This window comes from Trichosurus vulpecula, chromosome 8 (assembly GCF_011100635.1).
Source record: "Trichosurus vulpecula isolate mTriVul1 chromosome 8, mTriVul1.pri, whole genome shotgun sequence".
In the NCBI taxonomy this organism is placed as follows: domain Eukaryota; kingdom Metazoa; phylum Chordata; class Mammalia; order Diprotodontia; family Phalangeridae; genus Trichosurus; species Trichosurus vulpecula.
Genome location: NC_050580.1, coordinates 50,223,767 through 50,244,211, shown reverse-complemented (window position 1 = coordinate 50,244,211; position 20,445 = coordinate 50,223,767). Strand labels below are relative to the sequence as shown.

At 45.9% G+C, this 20,445-nt stretch overlaps 1 protein-coding gene across 1 annotated transcript in view; it reads right to left on the bottom strand.

Moving 5' to 3' along the window:
* The window catches only part of CCDC33 (coiled-coil domain containing 33), a gene marked incomplete at its 5' end in the record, with an annotated part of 185,888 nt that extends 166,284 nt beyond the window's left edge, over positions 1-19,604 (bottom strand). Inside the window, 2 exons of the mRNA XM_036736500.1 lie at positions 17,162-17,325; positions 19,596-19,604. Of these exons, the coding sequence (XP_036592395.1) occupies positions 17,162-17,325; positions 19,596-19,604 (173 nt within the window). The remainder of the gene's footprint in view (positions 1-17,161; positions 17,326-19,595) is intronic.
* Between the last annotated feature and the right edge of the window lie 841 nt (positions 19,605-20,445).

Sequence of the window (20,445 nt, the reverse complement as noted above, 5' to 3'; positions counted from 1 at the left end):
TTTTCCAGACCCATAGAGGTGAGCAGCTTTCCATGGTCATGCGGATTGTATCAGAGTTAAGATCTGGACCCAGATCCTTTCACTCCCAAGTCTTCTTTCTGGTTCCCCATTCCAGCCCCCAAGTGTAGAGTACCTTACCCCCTTAGCACTTCCCTCACAATGACCTGGTGACGTAGGGGAAGACTTGGAATAGACTAAAGAGCCTTGGACTGAGTGTCAGGCCATCTGGTTACAGACCTTGGGCCTGTAACTTCTGAGCTTCAGTTTCTTCATCTCTAAAACAGGTATTACTAATACTGGTAATACCTACCTTGCAGCTAGGTGGCGCAAAATTAAAATCTATCCTCAGACACTTAGCTGTGTGACCTTGGCCAAGTCACTTAACCCTGTTTGCCTCAGTTTCCTCATCTGTAAAATGATCTGGAGAAGGAGATGGCAAGCCCCTCCAGTGCCTTTGCTAAGAAAACCCCAAATGGGGTCACAAAGGGTAAGATATGACCAAAATAACTGAAAAACACTACCTACCTCAAAAGGTGGTTGTGAGACTCCAAGGCTTTACAAACTCTAAAGTCCCCAAATTCTTAGTTTTAAGTTTAAGCCAGCACTAAAACTTTTGAGATACCCCGCATGTCAGATATCATGATGTCAGCAGAAAGCAAGATTGGGATCCTCCGAGGGAGCTGGGAGGAGTTCCAAGATGGGATGAGGGAGAAAGTGAGCTTGACTTTCAATAGCCCCAATAACTGTGGGAGACTCAGTCCCAGAAGTTTGGCCACAAGGGGATGGATGTTTTTTTCCAGCCACAGCTACTCATGAAGATGGTCCCCCTAAGGCTTGGAGGTGTGATCAGTATTGAGGGAGTGGTAACCATTCCAGTGTGAAATTTCCCATCCTGCTCTCTTCATCTGTTCATTGGATAAGCAGGATGTCTCTAACTTCCTCTAAGCTGTTGATAAAGATGGGGAGCAGAATGACGAACAAGACAAGACGTCTGAGCCGGCTGTGTGATGCCAGGGAGGAAAGCTGCTATGGTTTTTGCCTTCAGTCTCACCAAGGTGAGGGGACATGAAGAAAACAGGGTTTTAGGAACTGTGGGGAAGAGCAGATGTGGCACTAATGTAGATGGCACCTTTAAATCTGAGGATCACAAAGTATTATAACCTCAGCTAGAAGGGACCTCAGAGACCAATCCAACCCACAACTGAACAAGGACCTTCTCTATAATGCACGTGACTAATGGTCATCTGGCCTTTTCTCGAAGCCCTCCAGTGATGGGGAACTGACTCCCTCAGGAGACAGCCCGTCCTATTTTTGAATAGAAACTCAGATTTAGAGTTAGAAGGGGATCTTCACCATCATCAACTATAGCCCTCTCCTTAGAAACGGAGGCCCAGGGACACCACAGAATCACAGATAGGAGGAAACCTTGAGGTAATCTAGTTTAAATCTCTCCTTCTACAGATGAGGAAACTGAGGCTCAGAAAGATTGGCCAAGGTCACACAAGTAGAAAGTGACAGAACGAGGATTTGAACCAGGGTCCTCTGATTCCAATTCCAACACTCATCCACTCAATGTATCAGAAAGTTTTTCATTATTTCATTAATTGCCTATTGGCGCCTTTAGCCCACTGGGACTAAACAGAATGAGTTTAATCTGTCTTCCAGGTGATGGCCCTTGAAATACTTGAAGACATCTATGGTGTTCTCCTGAGTCTTCTCCAGGCTAAACTTCCTCAGTTCCTTCAACCCCTCTTCCATGACATGGGCTCCAGTCTTTTGCCATTCTGGCTGCCCTTCTCTGCCACCATTGGGGGAAAGGTGCAATCCCTTGATAGCAAACTTCCTCCACTTTACATTTTTCTGCCGGCCTGTCCTTCCCTCTGTTCAGGCCGTGTTTACTGCCTCCCTTTGGCCTCCAAAGCATTTTTCTAAGTTCTCACCAAATAAAAATTCAATGGAGTCAAGAGGAAAGGAGACCAGTGTTAATTGACTTCAGGCCTCTCTGGATGGCTGGACCAAAGAGCAGGCAGTTCTGGCTTGGAGTGAACAGAACAGCTACCCAAGCTGGGGACCCTGGGGATGCGATGGGATGTTTGCCTAGTCAAATTGACTGCTTTCTCTCCCTTACCTCCTCTTCCTATTCCTTCCCCCCCCGCCCCCATGTCCAGAAGGCCTGGAGCCAAGGAGACAGAGAGGGAAGGAATTCCAGATGCTTTGGACTGGGCCAGGTTCTCTGGAGAACCATCTGGTTCTTTTCTGGGAATCCAGGAATGCAGGCCATTGTCTCCCAGTGCATCTGGGAAGAAGGTGGGTGTTTCTTTCAAGAAAGGAAATCACAGATTCATAGATTGTTTGAGTTGGAGGCAGTCTTGAAACACTGGCCATGCTTTAGAATGTTAGAGCGGGAACAAAGCCTTAGAACAAAGATTGTTAGGGCAGAAGAGAGCCTCAGCAATCATTTCAGGACCATTTCCTCACTTTACAAGCGAGGAAACTAAGACCCAAAAAGGGAAGGTGATTTGACCAAGGTCACCCAGAGGGCTGGTGGCAGTACCAAGACTAGGGTCCAGTCCATTGTTCTGTATTCCCACATGTCCAGTTGTTCTTTAGCACCATTTCGGGATGTGGTATCATGATGGATTGAATGGATTCTGGTAGCAAGAGGTGGAGAAGACTTTTCAATTGGGGCGGAGGGACTTTCAAGCCTGACTCTAAGTGTGGTGGTGTACTACACCATCTCCTACCCTCTTTCCTGAGTACCAACCATCCATAGCTATCATCCGTTTGTGAATTGTCTACTTAGGGCCATGGGTGAGGTCATTTATGATGCCTGCTGCAGTTTCACATGGGACAGCATGTGATCCCAGCTCAGGGACCTCAGAGGACCTGTAGGGCCAGCCACTCTCATTTCATAGAGCGGGAAACTAAGACCTAATTAGGTTAAATGACTTAAGTGCTCAAGATCATACAAGCAGTGAGTGTCAGAGGTAGGATTTGAACCCAGGTTGTCTGACTCCAGAGCCAGTGTTTTGTCTACTGTGCCATTCTGAAAGCCTCAGTTCAATGACCCTGTCCAATGCTATATTCTTCCCTGTACCTAAAAATGAATCTTTCTTCAAGAGCAGGACAGGGACTTGGAACTACATCTCTTGCAGTAAAGATGAACTGCATTGAAGCATCCACACTCTTTCAAACACTCCTTTAATAATAATGATAGCTGATATTTGCATTATTTTAGGATTTGCAAAGCAATTTATATATTATATCATTTTATCATCACAATGATGCTAAAAGGTTATTTTATTGTTATTATTTGCAATTTATAGATGAGGAAACTCAGGGTAAGAGAGATTAAGTGACTTTCCCCAGGTCATCTAGGTAGTCTGTCAGTAAATAAACATTAATTAATGTTTAATTAATTAAGGGCAACTAGGTTGCACAGTAGATAGAGCACCAGGTCTGGAGTCAGGAAGACCTGAGTTCAAATGTGGCCTCAGATGCTTACTAAGCTGCGTGACCCTGGGAAAGTCACTTGACCCTGTTTGCCTCACTTTTGTCATCTGTAAGGCAAACTATTCCAGTATCTTTGCCAAGAATACCCCAAACAAGGTCACAAAGGGTCAGGCAAGACTGAGTAACAACAATAATTAATGGGAAGAAACTTGTGGCAGGAAGACCAACTAATAGTATATTGTAATAGTACAAGTATGAGGTGATAAGGGCCTGTACCAGGGTAGTGGTATTATCAGAAGAAAGAAGAAGGAATACACAAAAGATATTGACAACTGGAAATTTGATAGGGGGAATGAGAGAGAGATAAGGAAAGTTGTTAGTGACTTGGAGGTTGCTGATGCCCTTAACAGCAATGGGGAAGTTCGGAAGAGGAGAGGATTTTGGGGGAAAGATAATGAGTTCAGTTTTGGGTATGTTGAGTTTTAAGTTGTCTATGGGGCATCCAGATTGAGGTGTCCAATAGGCAGTTGGAGATGCGGTGCTAGAGGTCAGCCCTAGCTAGATAAATAGACTTAAGAGTCATTAGCAAAGAGATGACAGTTGAATCTATGACAATCGATGAGATCACCAAGTGAAGAAAAGAAGGCCCAGAATAGAGCTCTGTGGGAGCTCAGAAGTGTGTGACTCAGAAGAAAATCCTTCAAAGGAAAGAACAGCAGTCATATAAGTAGAAGGAGAACCAGAAGAGAGCACCAGAACCTACAGGGAAAAGTGTATCAAGGAGAAGAGGGTGATCAACGGTGTCAAAGGCTGCAGAGACAACAAGAAGGATGAGGACCATATCAAAAGGCACTCGATTTGGCAATTAAGAGATCATAAACAGCTTTGGAGAGAGTAGTTTTGGCAGAAAGATGAAGATGGAACCCAGATTGAAGAGAGAGGGAAATAATTGGAGGCACTTATTGTAGATGACCTTCTCAAGGAGTTTGACTACAAAAAGGAAGATAGATATGGAGTGATAACTAAGGGGGTTGGATGCATCAAGCAAGGCTTCTTTGAGAATAGGAGAGACATGGTTGTTTGTAGGCAGCAGGGAAGCAGCCAGTAGACAGGGAGAAATCGAAGGTAAATGAAAGAATGGGGGGGGGAGGGGCAATCAGCTGGAAAATGGATAGAATAGGATTACTTGTGCAAGTAGAGGGGTTTGCCTCAGCAAGGAGAAAGACCATCTTGTTACGTAAAACAGAGAGGGAAGGAGATAGTGGCAGAAGACATCTGGGTGATAAGAGATGAGGAAGGAAGAAAGAAAAGGATTTTAACTCAGGTTTTCAGTATGAAAAAGAGTTAGGGGTAAGTCTGTGAGTTTAGGGATCAGTCCATGGCTAAGAATAGGGTTTAGTCTATTGTCAGGGCTCAGTGTTTGGCCCAGGCAATGGGCTGGGCTATGACTGGGGTCAGGATCTAGTGACTAGAAATCAGGGATGGGAAACCTGCAACCTCAAGGTTGGCGCTTTAGTCCTCAAGTGTGACCTTTTGCCTGAATCCAAACAAATCCCCTTAATAAAAGTATTTGTTTTGTGAATTTTGGACTCAGTCAAAATGCTGCACCCAAGGACCTAGAAGGCCACATGTGGACTTAAGGCCATGGGTTCCCTACCCTTGGGCTAGATCTATTGGCAGAGTAGGGGTTCAATCTGTTGCCAGGGAACATGATTTTTCTGTGTGATAATTGCTTCAGATGGGCTCCAACCTACTTTCCTGGCCTTCTAGTGCCCTGCTCCCCAGCCCAGTGCTCAGCCTGCTAGCTGATCTGGTAGGTTAATTGTTAACTCCCCAACAGCAGGCCAGTGGCAACAAGAGTCTCCCAGTGGCCCATCCTTACCATTGGCTAGAAGTCAGAATGCTGCAGGCTGAACACTGCTCTCTGTCAGCATCATGCCTATGGACTCTGCCCAGCTGGCTACCATCTTTCCACTCCCATCCTCCTTCTCTGCCCCTTGCTGAGTTTTTACTGACATATTTGTTCATGCCAAGCCTAGGGAGAGATAGGTACTGGGCAATCTTTGTCTCATGCTAATCCCTTGATCCATTGTACCAGGCAGTGACAAATTGGGCAGCAGCTATAGGTCATGGGCACTGGCCAAGATGGAAAAAGGCCAGAATTTTCACCTTGCCTCCTGACTAAGGGCAGCTAAAGTCATAGCTTAGATGCTGGATGACCCTGAAGGAGGTTTTTACCTTGGGCAAAAGCAGTTGGTCCTGCATAAGGTGGTCTGATGGGGGTATGGTGGCAATGGAGGGGGTGGGACAGTCTGAATTGAAGAGATAGGCCCTGCCCTCCAATGAATCTGTGTGGGAAAGACCCTAAAAGGGGTCAACCAACCAATAAGCATTTATTAAGATATATTATGTGCCAGGCACTGGAGACAAGAAGGCAAAATGCGTCCTTGTCCTCGAGGTGCTTATGTCCTAACAGAAGACAACACTCACACATACAGTTACACAGAAAACATGTACAGGGTAACCTTAGGGATAAGGAAGGCAAGAGAAGCTTAGAGGGGCAGGGGTCTAGGAAAGATCTCATGAAGAAAGTAATGTTTGAGTTGAGTCTTGAAGGATGATTCAGAGGCAGAGGAAAGGAGGGAGAGCCTTCTAGCCGTTTGGGGGAGGAGACAGCCAGTACAATTCACTTTCTTCCTCAGAGCCTACTCTGTAAATGCTCTCTCAGGACCCCCTTCACTTCTTAATTCTATGATCTGATGTGTTTGGGCAATAAATAAGAAAGCAAGCACCCCTTTCTGGTCTCTAGGGAGCATCTAACTGATCTTATGAAGATCCTTACTTGCTCTACTCTCAAAGTCGTACTCTTTCATCTTATGGCTGATCACAAGCTTGCCTAAGCCCAAGCATGGTTTGCTCTCATCATCTGACTCCTTTGCTCCTCATCACATACTTGCTGGTGAACAGAGCTGGGAGAAATCACAAAACCCTGCCCATTGGGCCCACCACAAATTTATGTTATCTAACTGTTTCAACAATCTGGCTAGCAGCTGCTGTGACTGTGTAAAACCAACAACAACCAGCACACAGAATGCTGCAAGCCCAGGTTCTTTTGATCTGCTTTACTAAGGAAAGCAATGTTAAGGGGCTGACAATCTTGCTTTAATCCAGCATATAAATATCATTCACTTAGTTCAGGGGAAAAAGCCAGCACCCTGAACTTCAGAGCAAATACAAACAAATTACAAACATACATTTATGAACAGACCAAATACAATTCATCGTTACCAAGGAACCATCAACATCTGAGTTCAGCTGGGAGCTCGCCCAGGCTGGCTCATAGTCACGTACCACTCCTGCTGCGGCTCAGAGCTCCAAAAGAGAAAGCCAGCCTCTGAGTTTTTATGTCTTGTTCAGGGTCAAAGGTGAGTCGCACATGCAACTCACCCGTGTGACCTAAAATCGTCACAAAAATGCGACTTAAATCCACGTGGTCTAAAAGCTTCTGATGTCACAAACATGTCACTCAAACCCATGTAAATTGGGCTTTCCCTTGGGGCAAGGAGGTCATCAAGGACTCCTAATTTAATCAAGGAAACAAAGGCCAAACTCTTCAAGGGCACTTGGTTGAATAAGTGCTAAGATCCCATCTTGATTCCCAAAACACTAACTTCAACTGGGCTCTCACTGTAGCAAGGCAATGGCTCAACTCCTCCCTTATGGATTTTCTCTCCTACTCTCCACAGTGGCTGTTCCGAACTTCATTTCTCCTCAAACCTTCAATGATATCTCCTTCCCCCATCCTCACAGCTGATGGGATTGGTTAATATGTTACCATTCAAAGGCAGCTCCCTCTTCTCTTCCTTCCCTTCTTCCTCCTTTTCCTCCTCCTCCTATCCCCTTCTTTGTGCCAGCTGCCTGTCTTCTACACCATGGAATGTCCTCAAGACCAAACTCAAATCCTACCTTTGGTAAGAGACCTTTCCCATCCCAGCATCTAGTTCCCTGCCCTCTGAGACCATCTTCCTCCATTAGATGCAAGCTATTTAAACGCAGCGACTGTTTTCAATTTTCTTTGCATCCCCATTGATTAGCACCATGCCTGGCCCATAGTAGACACTTAAGGATTGCTTGTTGACTGACTGGTCACCTGATAACAAGCCTGAAACTGCTTTATTTACAGTCAATAGCTTATATGCTAAGAGGGTCTATCAGGCTCAGGAACTCGTTGTACCTCCTAACTCCCAACTTCCCTCCAAACTACCTTGTTTTCATGTTGTATTCATTCTGTACAGACTCACTTGTGCACATTGTATTGTGCCCCTCCCCCCTTTAGAGTGGAACCTTCTTGAGGGCAGGGCCTGTTTTGCTTTGGTCTCTGTGTTCCCAGAGCTTAGCAAAGTGCCTAGAAGACAGTAGATGCTCAACATATGCTTGTTGGTTGATTGATTTACAGAGAAGTTCAGTCACTTGGCCCAGGTCACAGAGATCAGACCTTGGACCCAGGGGTAGAAAGAACAGGTGTCTTTTCAATTTCTGGTACATGGCCATATCTCTACAACATCTATAGAACCATTGAAAACCACTCAGTCCAACCCCTTCATTTTACAGAAGAGGAAAGTGAGGCCAGGGCATTTAACCAGCTTGCCCAAGAGCACACAGATAGGAAGAGGCAGAACTCAGATTTTCTAACTTGAAAGCCAGTGTTCTTTCTGAAGATAATATTTGTAAAGTGCTCAACTTAATGCCTGGCACATGACAAGCACTTAAATGTGTGTGCCCTCCTTCCCATTCCCCCCTTCCCTTTCTAATGTTCCATATGTCTCTCCATATAATGAATGGAGTTGGTTCTTTTGAGGTCTTTTCCAGCCCTAGCTTTCTATGATCAATGAACCTCAGGGCAGGATGGAACAGGCTGGAGGTGACCTCACTTTGGGGCCCATTCCTCTTCTCCCTGCCTACATCGATATTCTCTATGCCTCAACCTGAGATGTGGCCAGGGGCAGAGGGCAGAGTCCTCAGGATAGAGTCAGGCAGTTTGGAAGGGGGAGGGTCTGGATAAGACTTTCATCTCCTTCTTTTGATGACAGCTGGGACTCCCTTCCCTCCTAGCAGCCCTGCTTTTTCTCCTTTCATGAGCATTTCATTATCACCTGCAGCCGGGGGTGGTGACAGCTGCTTCAGGGGCCCTGGATCTCAGACACCTCCTCGTCTGCTCCTTGGCTGGCACTCACCTCCAGCCCCACCCCCAGATCCATCACAGCCCCCCTTCCCCTTCTACCTCTGAATCCCTCCTCTCTCGCCTCTGGGTTCAGTGTCATCAGCATGAGCTTCTTTTCACCAAGCCCCAGACTTGGCTCCCTCCCAGACCAAGTCCCTGGATATGGTTACTAAGAGGGAACTTGATGTGCCCTGCATGGCTAATTCCCAGACCCTCACGCCCACTGACTGGCTCTGGCTCTGGCTTTGGCTCACCCTGCTCTATTCTCCCCATCCAGTCTTGGCGTTCCCATGGTAACATGGTGATGGAGACTGTCACAACTGCAGAGAGAGCTTTGACAATCACGCGCCATGCACCCGTGCCCATCTTGGTTACTAGTGTTATTGGACTCTCCTGAGATCATCTGGCGATAATTTGTTTATGGAAATAACCCAAAGGCCTGCCAGGAAGCAGGCAAACCAAGCTCTCCATTAAAAGGAGACCTTGTTCTTACAAACAGGTTCTCTCTTCTTCCCTCACCACCTTCCAACCTGTCCTTTCATGATGACACAATCCCCATCTACGTGAAAATGAGGAATGTCTGGAGGAAGAGGGGGAAAAGGAAAAGAAAAGAAATAGCGAGAGCTGGGAGGAAGAAAAAGGAAGCAAAGTGTGGTGGAAATCCTCACCCACCCACTCACACACAATGAGCAGGTGTTTCACCTGTTGGAGTAGGGCATCTCTTCTCTGCTCAAAACCCCCTGTTCCCAAGGTGATTATTGCTATAGCAACCAGGTGTTTGTCTCCACGAACCAATCTGCAAGTCTCTACCCTACCCTGAGCCTGACCCTGTGGTGAGCTAGGCTACATGGAAGAGAGAGAGGAGAAGACTCAGTTTCTGCCATCCTGGTGGAATTCACAATGGTTTGAGAGATCACAAAATCTCAGAATTGAAAGGGCTTGGAAACCACTGACTAAGCAATCAGTAAGCATTTTGAGGAGAGAGAACTAGCAGCTGGGGGTTGATGGGGAGGAGGGCAGGAAAGGTTCCACATAGAAGATGGCCCTTGAGCTGAGGAAACCGGGCCTGGGGGGTAAAAGCAGGGTTTGGACAACCAGGCCAAAGGCACCTGTATCAGAAAAAGGAATCGACACTAGAACACACCAGATAAGTTACATCACACATGCTGAGACCCTTCTAAGAAGGTGGTGAATGTGTGCTAGGACACATTCACTAGATTGTATGGGCTAGCAGAGTCTCTTCTGCCTCTTAGCAGGTATAGGAAGAGAATCTGTGGAAGTTCCTGTGGCAGTAAACATGGAGTGAACAGGGACAATGGGGGGGTCATTCTTTCAGGGTCCTGGGTGATGGACACTTTGTGAGACCAGGTTCAGATTTGAGCCTAGAACAAGAAAAGAAGGAACTGAGTTTCACTGGAGGGTAGAGCCAATCTTAGCTGGTACATTGTAGGGGCTTAACAAGTATTTATTGATTGATTGACTGGTGGGGAATATGATCTGGGGCCAATTGAACAGGATGGAGAGAAATGAGATAGGGTCAAGGGTAAGACTTCAGGGTTTAGGGTTCAACAAGATACTCTTGGAACCCTAAAGGAAGAGATATCCAAGGTCCTGAAATCCAGGAGGGGCATCTTCGGGGTTCCTCACCCAGGACTCCACAGGGACCAGGGCAAAAGGACTATAGAGCACAGCATGACTTGAGGTCAAAGGGAAAATATTCCTGGGATCCACAATCATAGAGAAGAATGGTAAACAGGTTCTGGGAGGCCTGGGAGTCTCACTAAGCAGAGCATGGCACCAACCTCAATCTCCCCTGGATGAAGGACCTGAGGATCTCAGTCTAGTAGCCCACCCAGACAGGTCTGGGAGGCCAAGAGGACCCATGGAGGCTGAGCATCCCAAGCAAAGCTTGTAGGAAGTAACACACTAAGTCATGTTAGGAAGAGACATCTGCTCTGTAGAATCCCCTGCCTCTGCTCCCTTTCCTCTGGTTTTCTAGCACCTTTGCACAAATCTTCACTTTGTTTTAGCTGAACTAGGAGGAAAGGGGATTTGTTCATGCCTCAGGCAGGATAGAAGAGGATCAGAGCATCCTAAGAGGCCACTTGTAGTGATGGCAACAGCCAGTCCATGTCCCTGGATAGAGGGGATGGAATAGGGCAGGAAAAGTTAAGAACTTGAGAGAGAAGAGTGCTTGGAACAACTATTATTGCAGACCCTCTCTGGCCTGGTATTTCCTCAGTTTCTCCCCTAAGACCCTTGAGAGTTAATTACATTGACCTAAATTTCTAAAATGCTTTCCTCCCAACAGTGTGGCAAAGTATGCTGATCAAGAAGCCTTATTTTATACTTTATGAGGAATGAGTTGCCATACAAACAAAGAATGAGAAAAATGACTGCTGTAATGAATGCTATCAACACATAAGCAAAAACAAGATAGGCAGGCCACAGGGCCAGAGAGAGCATAGTCATTGGACAGGGGGAGTTTAGGGAGAAAATATCATCCCAGAGGATGGGATGCTCGTGGTCTTGACCAGAATCTTTGGGAGACCACTAGAAAGAAAGGAAAGCTTCTTGAACCTTGTCCCATAACATGCTTTTGGTAAGCCATGGAAAAGTTCCATAGGATGGGCAAGTATGGATGTTTTATGACTAATATCTGAAGTTATGCCCACGTCACAATGAGATCACTGATCTCTCAGGTGGCTAGAGAGGTAAAAGACTTGCCCAAGGTCTCTCTGTTATTATGTGTCACAGCCAGGTTTTTCTGGCCCTGAGCCGAGTACACTTTCCGCTACAGCAGTGTCTGATAACCAAGTTAAAGCTGAGCCAAGAGGAGAAGGGGTGGGGGGACCTGTTGCCCACTCGGGTCTTAGTGAAGGGCTGATATGTGAGGATCAGGAGTGAATGGAACCTTCCTGGGTCACTCCAACCATCATTAAGCTTTCTTGACAAAGCATAACGCTTATTGTACCATCCAGTGAGAAGAGGTCTGCCCCTGCTTGGCATCCACACAGAAAAAGCCACATCTGTCCTAAAAATAGGAAGGACAGAGGGGGCTGGCCAGACTGCCGAGGTCCAATTGTAAATAATCTCACAGCCACAAAATTTGAAGCATCGGGAGATTTTCCAGGCATGCTAGGCTGAGAGAGAGAGGGCTGTGAAGGCAGGCATGGGAGAAGAGGGCAACATTGAACTGTGTCTTCAGCAGCAGCAGCAGCAGACCTCCTCTCTTTGGTGAAGGCTGTCAGCCCAGCAGGCACAATGTGGTGGCAGGAACACCCTCCCGATGCTAGCTCTCTGTTCTTCATTGGCATCATGGCTAGAGCCAGACGCTGCAGGTTGGAAGATGGGGGCTTTACCAAGAGGCTTCTGCAGAGCTACTGCCACCACCACCTTCCTCCCCCTGATGCTCGTGCCCTTGAGGGAACGTGGGCATGGTAAAAGGTGGGCTTCCATCTGTGCCAACACGATGTCCCCCCTGGCGCAAGACTTCCACTTCCTGCTGCACCCAATGATCTCTAGCCTCAAGTCAGAATAATGACTGATGATGATAAGAATAATGACAATATTTGCCAACATTTATAAAGAGCTTACTATGTGCCAGGCACTGTGCTAAGCACTTTACAAGTATTTTATCATTTGCTTCCCCATAACAGAACTGGAAGGTAGGTGTGATTGTCATCCTCATTTTACAAATGAGGAAACTAAGAGAAACAGAGGTTAAGTGATTTACCCAAGGTCACACAGCTAGTAAATGTCTGAGCCTGGATTTGAACTCAGGCCTTCCTGACTCCAGCCCTGGTGCTCCATCTACTACACCACCTTGCTGCCCTAAGTGGAGTGAGTCTGACTGCCAGCCTTCTCTTTCCTGCTGAATGCGTCCCCTGAGGAGAGGCTGCCATCCAGACTTTCATCTGAACTAGCACACAATTACTTCTACCACCTTCCCAGTCTCCTTTGCAGGATCCTATTCCAGATCCCACCCTCTTAACTGTAGGCATCCTGTGGGGTTCTATCCTGGACCCTCTTTTCTTCTCTCTCTATTCTGCTTCGTTTGGTGATCTCTTCAGCTCCTATAAATTGAATTGCCATCTCTATGCTGATGATTCTTGAATATCCCTATCCTGTCCTCACCTCTCGGCTCACCTCCAATCTCACATCTCCCACTGCCTTTTAGACATCTTAAACTGGATTCCAGTAGACATCTTAACCTTACCAACTGAATTCAGTATCTTTCTCCACAAACTCTCCCTGCCTTCTAATTTCCCTGTTGCTATAGAGGACAACACTGTGCTCCCAGTTCCTCAGGCAGGCTATCTAGGAGTTATCCTGGGTTCCTCACTATTCCTCACCCCGCCATATCCAATCTGCTGCTGTAGCCTTTCGTTTTCCCCTCCGCAATATCTCTTGAATATGACCCCTTCTCTCCTCCCCTATGGCCACCACTTGGTATAGTTCCCATGATGTCAGGCTTGGACAACTGAAATAGCTGCTATCCTCAAGTCTCTCCCCACTCCAATCCATCTTTCATTCAGTCACCAAAGTGATTTTTCTAAAGTGTGACTCCATCCCTTTACTCAAACTCCCTAGAGCCTCCTGGATCTACAAAACCTCTGTTGGTCTTCCAAACCCTTCCTACTCCAACCCCTCCTAGCTGGTCAGTCTTCCTACACTTTAGTCCCCTGACAAGTACCCTTCAGTCAGTGACACTTGCCTCTTTGCTATTAAGTGAACCGGACATCCCATCTCTCTACTCTGGGCATTTCCTCTGGTTGTCCCTCATGCTTGGAATTCTCTTCCTCCTCACCTCTACCTCCTGGCTTCCTTCAAGTCTCAACTAAAAGCCCACCTTCTACAGGAAGCCTTTCTCAATCCCTCTTAATTCTAATGCTTTCTCTCTGTTAATTATTTCCTATTTTTCCTGTATAGAGCTTGCTTGTACATCTTTATTTGCTTGTTGTCTCTCCCATTTAGATGGTGAGCTCCCTGAGGGAGGCTCCTCTTTCTGTATCCCCAGCCCTTAGTGCAGTGCTCACACATAGTAGACATTTAAAAAATGTTTATTGACTGACTGACTCCCTGGTGCTTCCAGAGAACTCTCTGACCAACGGTAGACTGCAAATCCTGCCCCACATCCTGTGAATGTATTTATGGACCTTCCCTGGGATCCACCTCACCTGTGTATGTCTTCTTCGAAAAATGAGGACCCTTATAGAGTGACCTTTGTTTCAAAGCAGTCAGAAGGAAGAAGAGCTCTGCCTTGAATTGGTCAGATTGCTTAAGGAAGTGACCAAGGATGACTTGTGTCCCCAGACTCAGTTCCCTGGGCTTGTGCCTGGTCATCAGTCCTGAAGACTTACTCTTTCTCCACTTCTGGGACGCTTAACTTAGGAAGGAACAAGGTACCCCTCCATCAAGCAGCATACTACCCGCATCCTTTATTCTTTTCTAACAACAGTTTAACATGTGTGAATCCCACTGTCCTAAGTAGACTAAGCACTGGGGTTACAAAAAGAGACAAAAGACAGCCCCTGCCCTCAAGGAGAGTGCAATCTAAATGGGAGAGACAATAAGCAAGTGCATATGTGCAAGCAAGCTATATACAGGTAGAGACAGAGAGAGAGAAAGGGAGGGAGGGACAGAGAGAGAGAGAGAGAGAGAGAGAGAGAGAGAGAGACAGAGAGACAGAGAGACAGAGAGACAGAGAGACAGAGACAGATAGATAGATAGATGGCAAGAACCATCAAGCACTGGGCATGGAATCAGGAAGGCTCATTTTCATGAGTTCAGATCCAGCCACAGACACTAGCTGTGTGGCCTTGGGCAAGTCACTGAACTCTGCCTGAATTTTCTCATTTATAAAATGAGCTGGAGAAGGAAATGGCAAACCACACCACTATCTTTGCCAAGAAAACCCCAAATGGGGTCACAAAGAGTAGAACATGACTGAAACATGTGAACGACAATATAGAGAGGTCATTGCAGCAGAAAGCCAGCCACCCAGTTTCCCCATCCTGGCTCCTTCCCTCAGAGATGCCCCCTCCTTCCCTTCAAGCCTCCCTCACCATATCTCCCCAGCAGTGAGCCACTCCCACTAAAAAGCTGCAACATGCCCACATTCTGGACTGCTGAGACATTCTGGGTGATAAGGAGAGCTGTAAATACTCTGTGGGAACCTGGACTTCCCTCCAGCTCTCACATGTGAACGTGGCCTGGGAGGCCTTGATGGGTGTTGAGGAGGAGGCGGAGTGTATCTGCAGGCCAAGCAAGGCAAAGGCAAAGTCAATTTCTTTTCCTTCCTTTTTGTCCAGCCGGTAATGCCCCAGAGAGCCCTAAATTCCTAGAGAAAGATAGAGAAGAGGCAAAGGCCTGGACCTTCCTGGAAAGAAACAGCAATGAACACAGCTAGACAAAACGGAGCCAGACATGACTCGGGAATCTGAACCACTCAGGGCAAAGGTGCTGTGACCCTCAGAGCTCGCTCTTCCTCCACCCTCCTCAGAGGTCTGCAGGACTTGGATTCTATGTTCACAGCCATTCCCTGAGTACCCCAAACTACTGGCCCTTGTGAAAAGAAATCCTTCAATCTGATCACTATGTGTCCCAAGTCTCCCTCTCCATCTTGAAGGGGTTAACAGAGAAGCAACTGTTTCTGGTTGTCCTTATTTTTTCCTTCCTTTCAGTGCCCAGTGCATAGTAGTTGCTTTATAAGTGCTTATTGACTTGAGTTGGTACATTCCAGTCTCCTACCCTGGGTAGGACAGTTTAGAAGCGGCAGGTGCCAGGCCAGATGTATGGATAGAGAGCCTTGGAGGGGGGACATTCTCCTTAACTCTGCCTCTTGGAATCTCTAGCATCCTTCAAGGCTACTTCCTCCTGTGAATGAGATCTTTGCTTATTCCCCCTGTTGTTGGCACTTTCTCCTTTGCTATTGTTGAGTTGTTTCAGATGTGTCTGACTCTCCAGGACCCTATTTGGGGTTTTCTTGGCAAAGATACTGGACTGGTTTGCTATTTCCTTCTCTGGCTCATTGTACAGATGGGGGAACTGAGGCAAATAGAGTGAAGTAACTTGCCTAGGGTCACACAGTTAGTAAGTGTTTAAGGCCAGATTTGAACTCTGGTCTTCCTGACTCCAGAGCCGATACTCTATCTAAAGCATCCTCTAGTGGCCCTGCTCTCTCCTTATGACCCCTTGGAATATTTAGTATATACTTTTCATTTCCTTGTCTGTGTGCATATTGTATCTTCCCAGTAGAATGGAGGCTCCCTGAGGGCAGGCATTGTTTCACGTCTATCTTTCTATCCGTCCATGCCTAGCCTACTGTGTTGTCCATAGTAGACATTGGATAAATTCTTATCAATGGATTGACTAAGAAATGCTTTTAAAATCAAATTGAATTAAATGAAAGATTGCTAATAAATAGAGGAAAGAAAGAGCAGGACATGGGGGTCAGAAGACTCATATTTAAAAGGGTTGGACTAGACACGTCGGAAGTTCCTTCCAGGTCTGGATCCATGAGCCAGATTCCACGCTCCATTTGGGTCAGACAGACAAGCCCTGTCTAACCCTGCTTCTCCTGGGGTTGGAGTAGCCCAGAGTCACCTGTGAGTAGGAGGAGTGCTTGAGGAAGGGCCTGGGAGGAAGACTATGGGACTGAATCAGAGAACCAAGGAAGCCAGGACAGAAGGACGAGCGTCAGGAGGAGGGAGGAGGCAGGGGTGACAGTTTGTGACAGGAGCCATTGGGAAACGTGGGACAGCTGAGCACCAGGCAATGAATACCTAAGCCATGGCACACCAGATTTCAAGATGTGATCCTGGTCCGTACAGGCCTCAAAACTGCTCCAATGTTTTCAGCATAGCTGCCGTGACAAAGGAATATAGGACCATCAATTCAAAGATGGAAGGAACTTTAGAGAGATCTTCTGGTCCAACTCTCCCATTTTACAGATTAGGAAGCCAGGGCCCAGAAATAGAAAATCACTTGCTTAAGATTACCCAGGTAATAAATGGAAGGCCTGAGATAAAAACCACATTCCTTTGACTCTAACTCCAAATCTTTCCATTGCATTATTCTATAACAAAAGGCATTCTCCTCTCTGGCTGCAGGTTCAGGGACACACACACACACACACACACACACACACACACACACACACACACACACCCCGCTACTACTACTGGTTCAAAATCTGATATTTGTGTTTCTGATTTTCATCCCCTCACATCCCTGTATTCCAAGGACTTGTCACCTCAGTATTCAATCCCCCAATAGTCCTTCACAGCCCAGGTACTCATACATACTCATACTCTTCATATTATCCTCTAATTTTCTTTGGACTCTTATTGTCAGTCTCTAGCATTTTACAGACCTCTGGTAAGCAAACCTCTAGTACCTATACCTTATGAAGTGTATATTAAGTATGCATGGACCCCTAGTACCCGTTCTTGGCTCCCCCCACCCACATCTTCAGGTACTCACGCTATCGCAAAGGGCAAAGGTTTGGAGCCATTCCTCTGAGGGGGCAGGTTGACAGCCCCATGGAAAGTGATTATAATGAGTTCCTTTTGGGCTGGTGCCAAGTGGCCGTAGGTGCTCTCTGCATGGCGGGAAGCTTCTTCAAAGGACAGGGGGGACTCTGCCACCTGCCAGAAGAGAGCCAGGAGACAGGGATGTTAATTTTGCAGCCAGTCCATTTCTCTTTTTTCCTTTTTTCTGTATACATTTTATTTAATATTTTAGTTTTCAACATTGATTTCCACAAGATTTCGAGTTATAAATTTTCTCCCCATTTCTACCCTCCCCCCATTCCAAGATGGCATATATTCTGATTGCCTTGTTCCCCAGTAAGCCCTCCCCTATTTCACCCCATTCCCCCCATCCCCTTTCTCCTTACTTTCTTGTAGGACAGGGTAGATTTTTATGCCCCATTCCCTATATATCTTGTTTTCCAGCTGCATGCAAAAAATTTTATTTAAATTTTTTTAAAAATCTGCTTTTAAAACTTTGAGTTCCAAATTCTCTCCCCTCTTCGCTTCCCTCCCACCCACCCTCCCTAGGAAGGCAAGCAATTCAACCTAGATCACACATGTATCATTATGCAAAACACTTCCATAATCCTCATGTTGTGAAAAGCTGTTTCCTTCCATCCTATCCTGTCCCCCTTTATTCAATTTTTTCCCTTGACCTTGTCCCTTTTAAAATGTGTTTGCTTTTGATTACTTCTTCCCCATATCTGCCCTCCCTTCTAACATCCCTGCTTTTTTATCCCCTTCCCCTTACTTTCCTGTGGAGTAAGATACCCAATTGAGTGTGTATGTTATTCCCTCCTCAAGTTGAATCCAATGAGAGTAAGATTTGCTCATTTCCCCTCACCTGCCTCCTCTTCCCTTCCAACAGAACTGCTTTTTCTTGCCACTTTTATGTGAGATAATTTGCCCTATTCTATCTCTCCCTTTCTCCCTCTCTCACCCCTTAAATTTATTTTATTTTTTTAGATATCATCCCTTCATATTCAACTCATCCTGTGCTCTCTGTCTATATTCCCTCCAACTCCACTAATACTGAGAAAGGTCTCCTGAATTACACACATCATCTTTCCATGTAGAAATGTAAACATAACAGTTCAACTTTAGTAAGTCTCATATGAATTCTCTTTCTTGTTTACCTTTTCATGCTTCTCTTGATTCTTGTACTTGAAAGTCAAATTTTCCATTCAGCTCTGGTCTTTTCATTGAGAAAGCTTGAAAGTTCTCTATTTTATTGAAAGTCCATATTTTGCCTTGGATCATTATACTCAGTTTTGCTGGGTAGGTGATTCTTGGTTTTAATCCTAGCTCCTTTGACTTCTGGAATATCATATTCTAAGCCCTGTGATCCCTTAATGTAGAAGCTGCTAGATCTTGTATTATTCTGATTATGTTTCCACAGTATCCTACTTGTTTCTTTCTGGCTGCTTGCAGTATTTTCTCCTTGACCTGGAAACTCTGGAATTTGGCAACAATATTCCTAGGAGTTTTCTTTTGGGGATCTTTTTCAAGAGGCAATAGATGGATTCTTTCAATTTCCGTTTTACCCTTTGGTTCTAGGACATCAGGGCAGTTTTCCTCGATAGTTTCTTGAAAGATGATGTCTAGGCTCTTTTTTTGATCATTGCTTTCAGGTAGTCCAATAATTTTTAAATTATCTCTCCTGGATCTATTCTCCAGGTCGGTGGTTTTTCCAGTGAGATATTTCACACTGTCTTCCATTTTTTCATTCCTTTGGTTGTGTTTTATAATATCTTGGTTTCACATAAAGTCACTAGCTTCCACTTGCTCCAATCTAATTTTTAAGGTGGCATTTTCTTCAGTGGTCTTTTGGACCTCCTTTTCCATTTGGCTAATTCTGCCTTTCAAGGCATTCTTCTCCTCATTGGCTTTTTTGGAGCTCTTTTGCCATTTGGGTTAGCTTATTCTCTAAGGTGTTATTTTCTTCAGTATTTTTGGGTCTCCTTTAGCAATTCGTTGACTTGTTTTTCATGGTTGTCTTGCATCACTCTCATTTCTCTTCCCAATTTTTCCTCTACTTCTCTTACTTGCTTTTCCAAATGCTTTTTGAGCTGTTCCATGGCCTGAGCCTAATTCATATCTTTCTTGGAGGCTTTTGATGTAGGCTCTTTGACTTTGCTGACTTCTTCTGGCTGTATGATTTGATCTTCTTTGTCACCAAAAAAGGAATCTAGAGTTTGAGTTTGAGCCTGAGCTTGAGTCTGAGTTCATTTTCATTGCCTGTTCATGTTCCCAGCCAACTACTTGACCCTTGAGCTTTTTGTTAGGATATGACTGTTTATAGAGTAGAGAGTACTTTGTCCCAAGCTTTAGGGTCCAAGCACTGCTGTTTTCAGAGCTACTTCTACTCCACCATCACCCCAGGCTCTCCTCCTCCCCCAAGAACTGCCAACCAGGACCGCAATTCAGATCCAAGCAAGGCACACTAAGAGAATCTGCCTTTGTGCCCACAAAGTGCTCCTTGCATTCCAACTCTGGTCTGCTGCTAGATTCCTCCCACCATGTGAGCCAGGGACTCAGGAAGCCACTGATGCTGGTGCTCTGGAGGCAGCCTCAGGAGCTTCCTGCTGCTGCTACCACCATTGCTGCACAGCTTCCTCCACTCCCAGAGATGGCAGCCAGACCTCTCTGAACTCAATCCTGCAGTTTCCCCCTAACCTGCTCCTTGGCTGCTCCCTTGTTTGTGGGTTGAGAAGTCTAGCAATTGCCACAGCTCACTCTTCCATGGCCCCAAGGCCTCTTCCAGCTGGTTGACTCCGGATCTCTTCTGTCCTGGCATGGCCCATGCTGGGCTGCCTTTCACTCTCAGCACCTTGAGATAGACCATTCCCAGTGACCATCCAGGCTCTCCTGGGCTGGAGATCTGTTTTCCTCTACTGTTTTGTGGGTTCTGCAGCTTTAGAATTTGTTCAGAGCCATTTTTACAGGTGTTTGGAGGGATTTGAGGAGGAGCTTAAGCAAGTCCCTCCTTTCCTGCCACCATCTAGCCAGTCCATTTCTAGTCCAACTGGCCCCACCATCTCTTTTCACTGATTCTCTCTTCCTTTAAGACTGAGTTTACTGTTGAGTTTTGGCTTAAGCTGACCCCTCAGATTCAAAATGTCCCAAACTTTACCCCTGTCAATGGAGAAAACATAATACTATATTCTGCATTGTAGGCACAGGCCTGCCAGAAACAATTTTAATTAATTTGTCACTCTTCTAATTCAAGCTTTA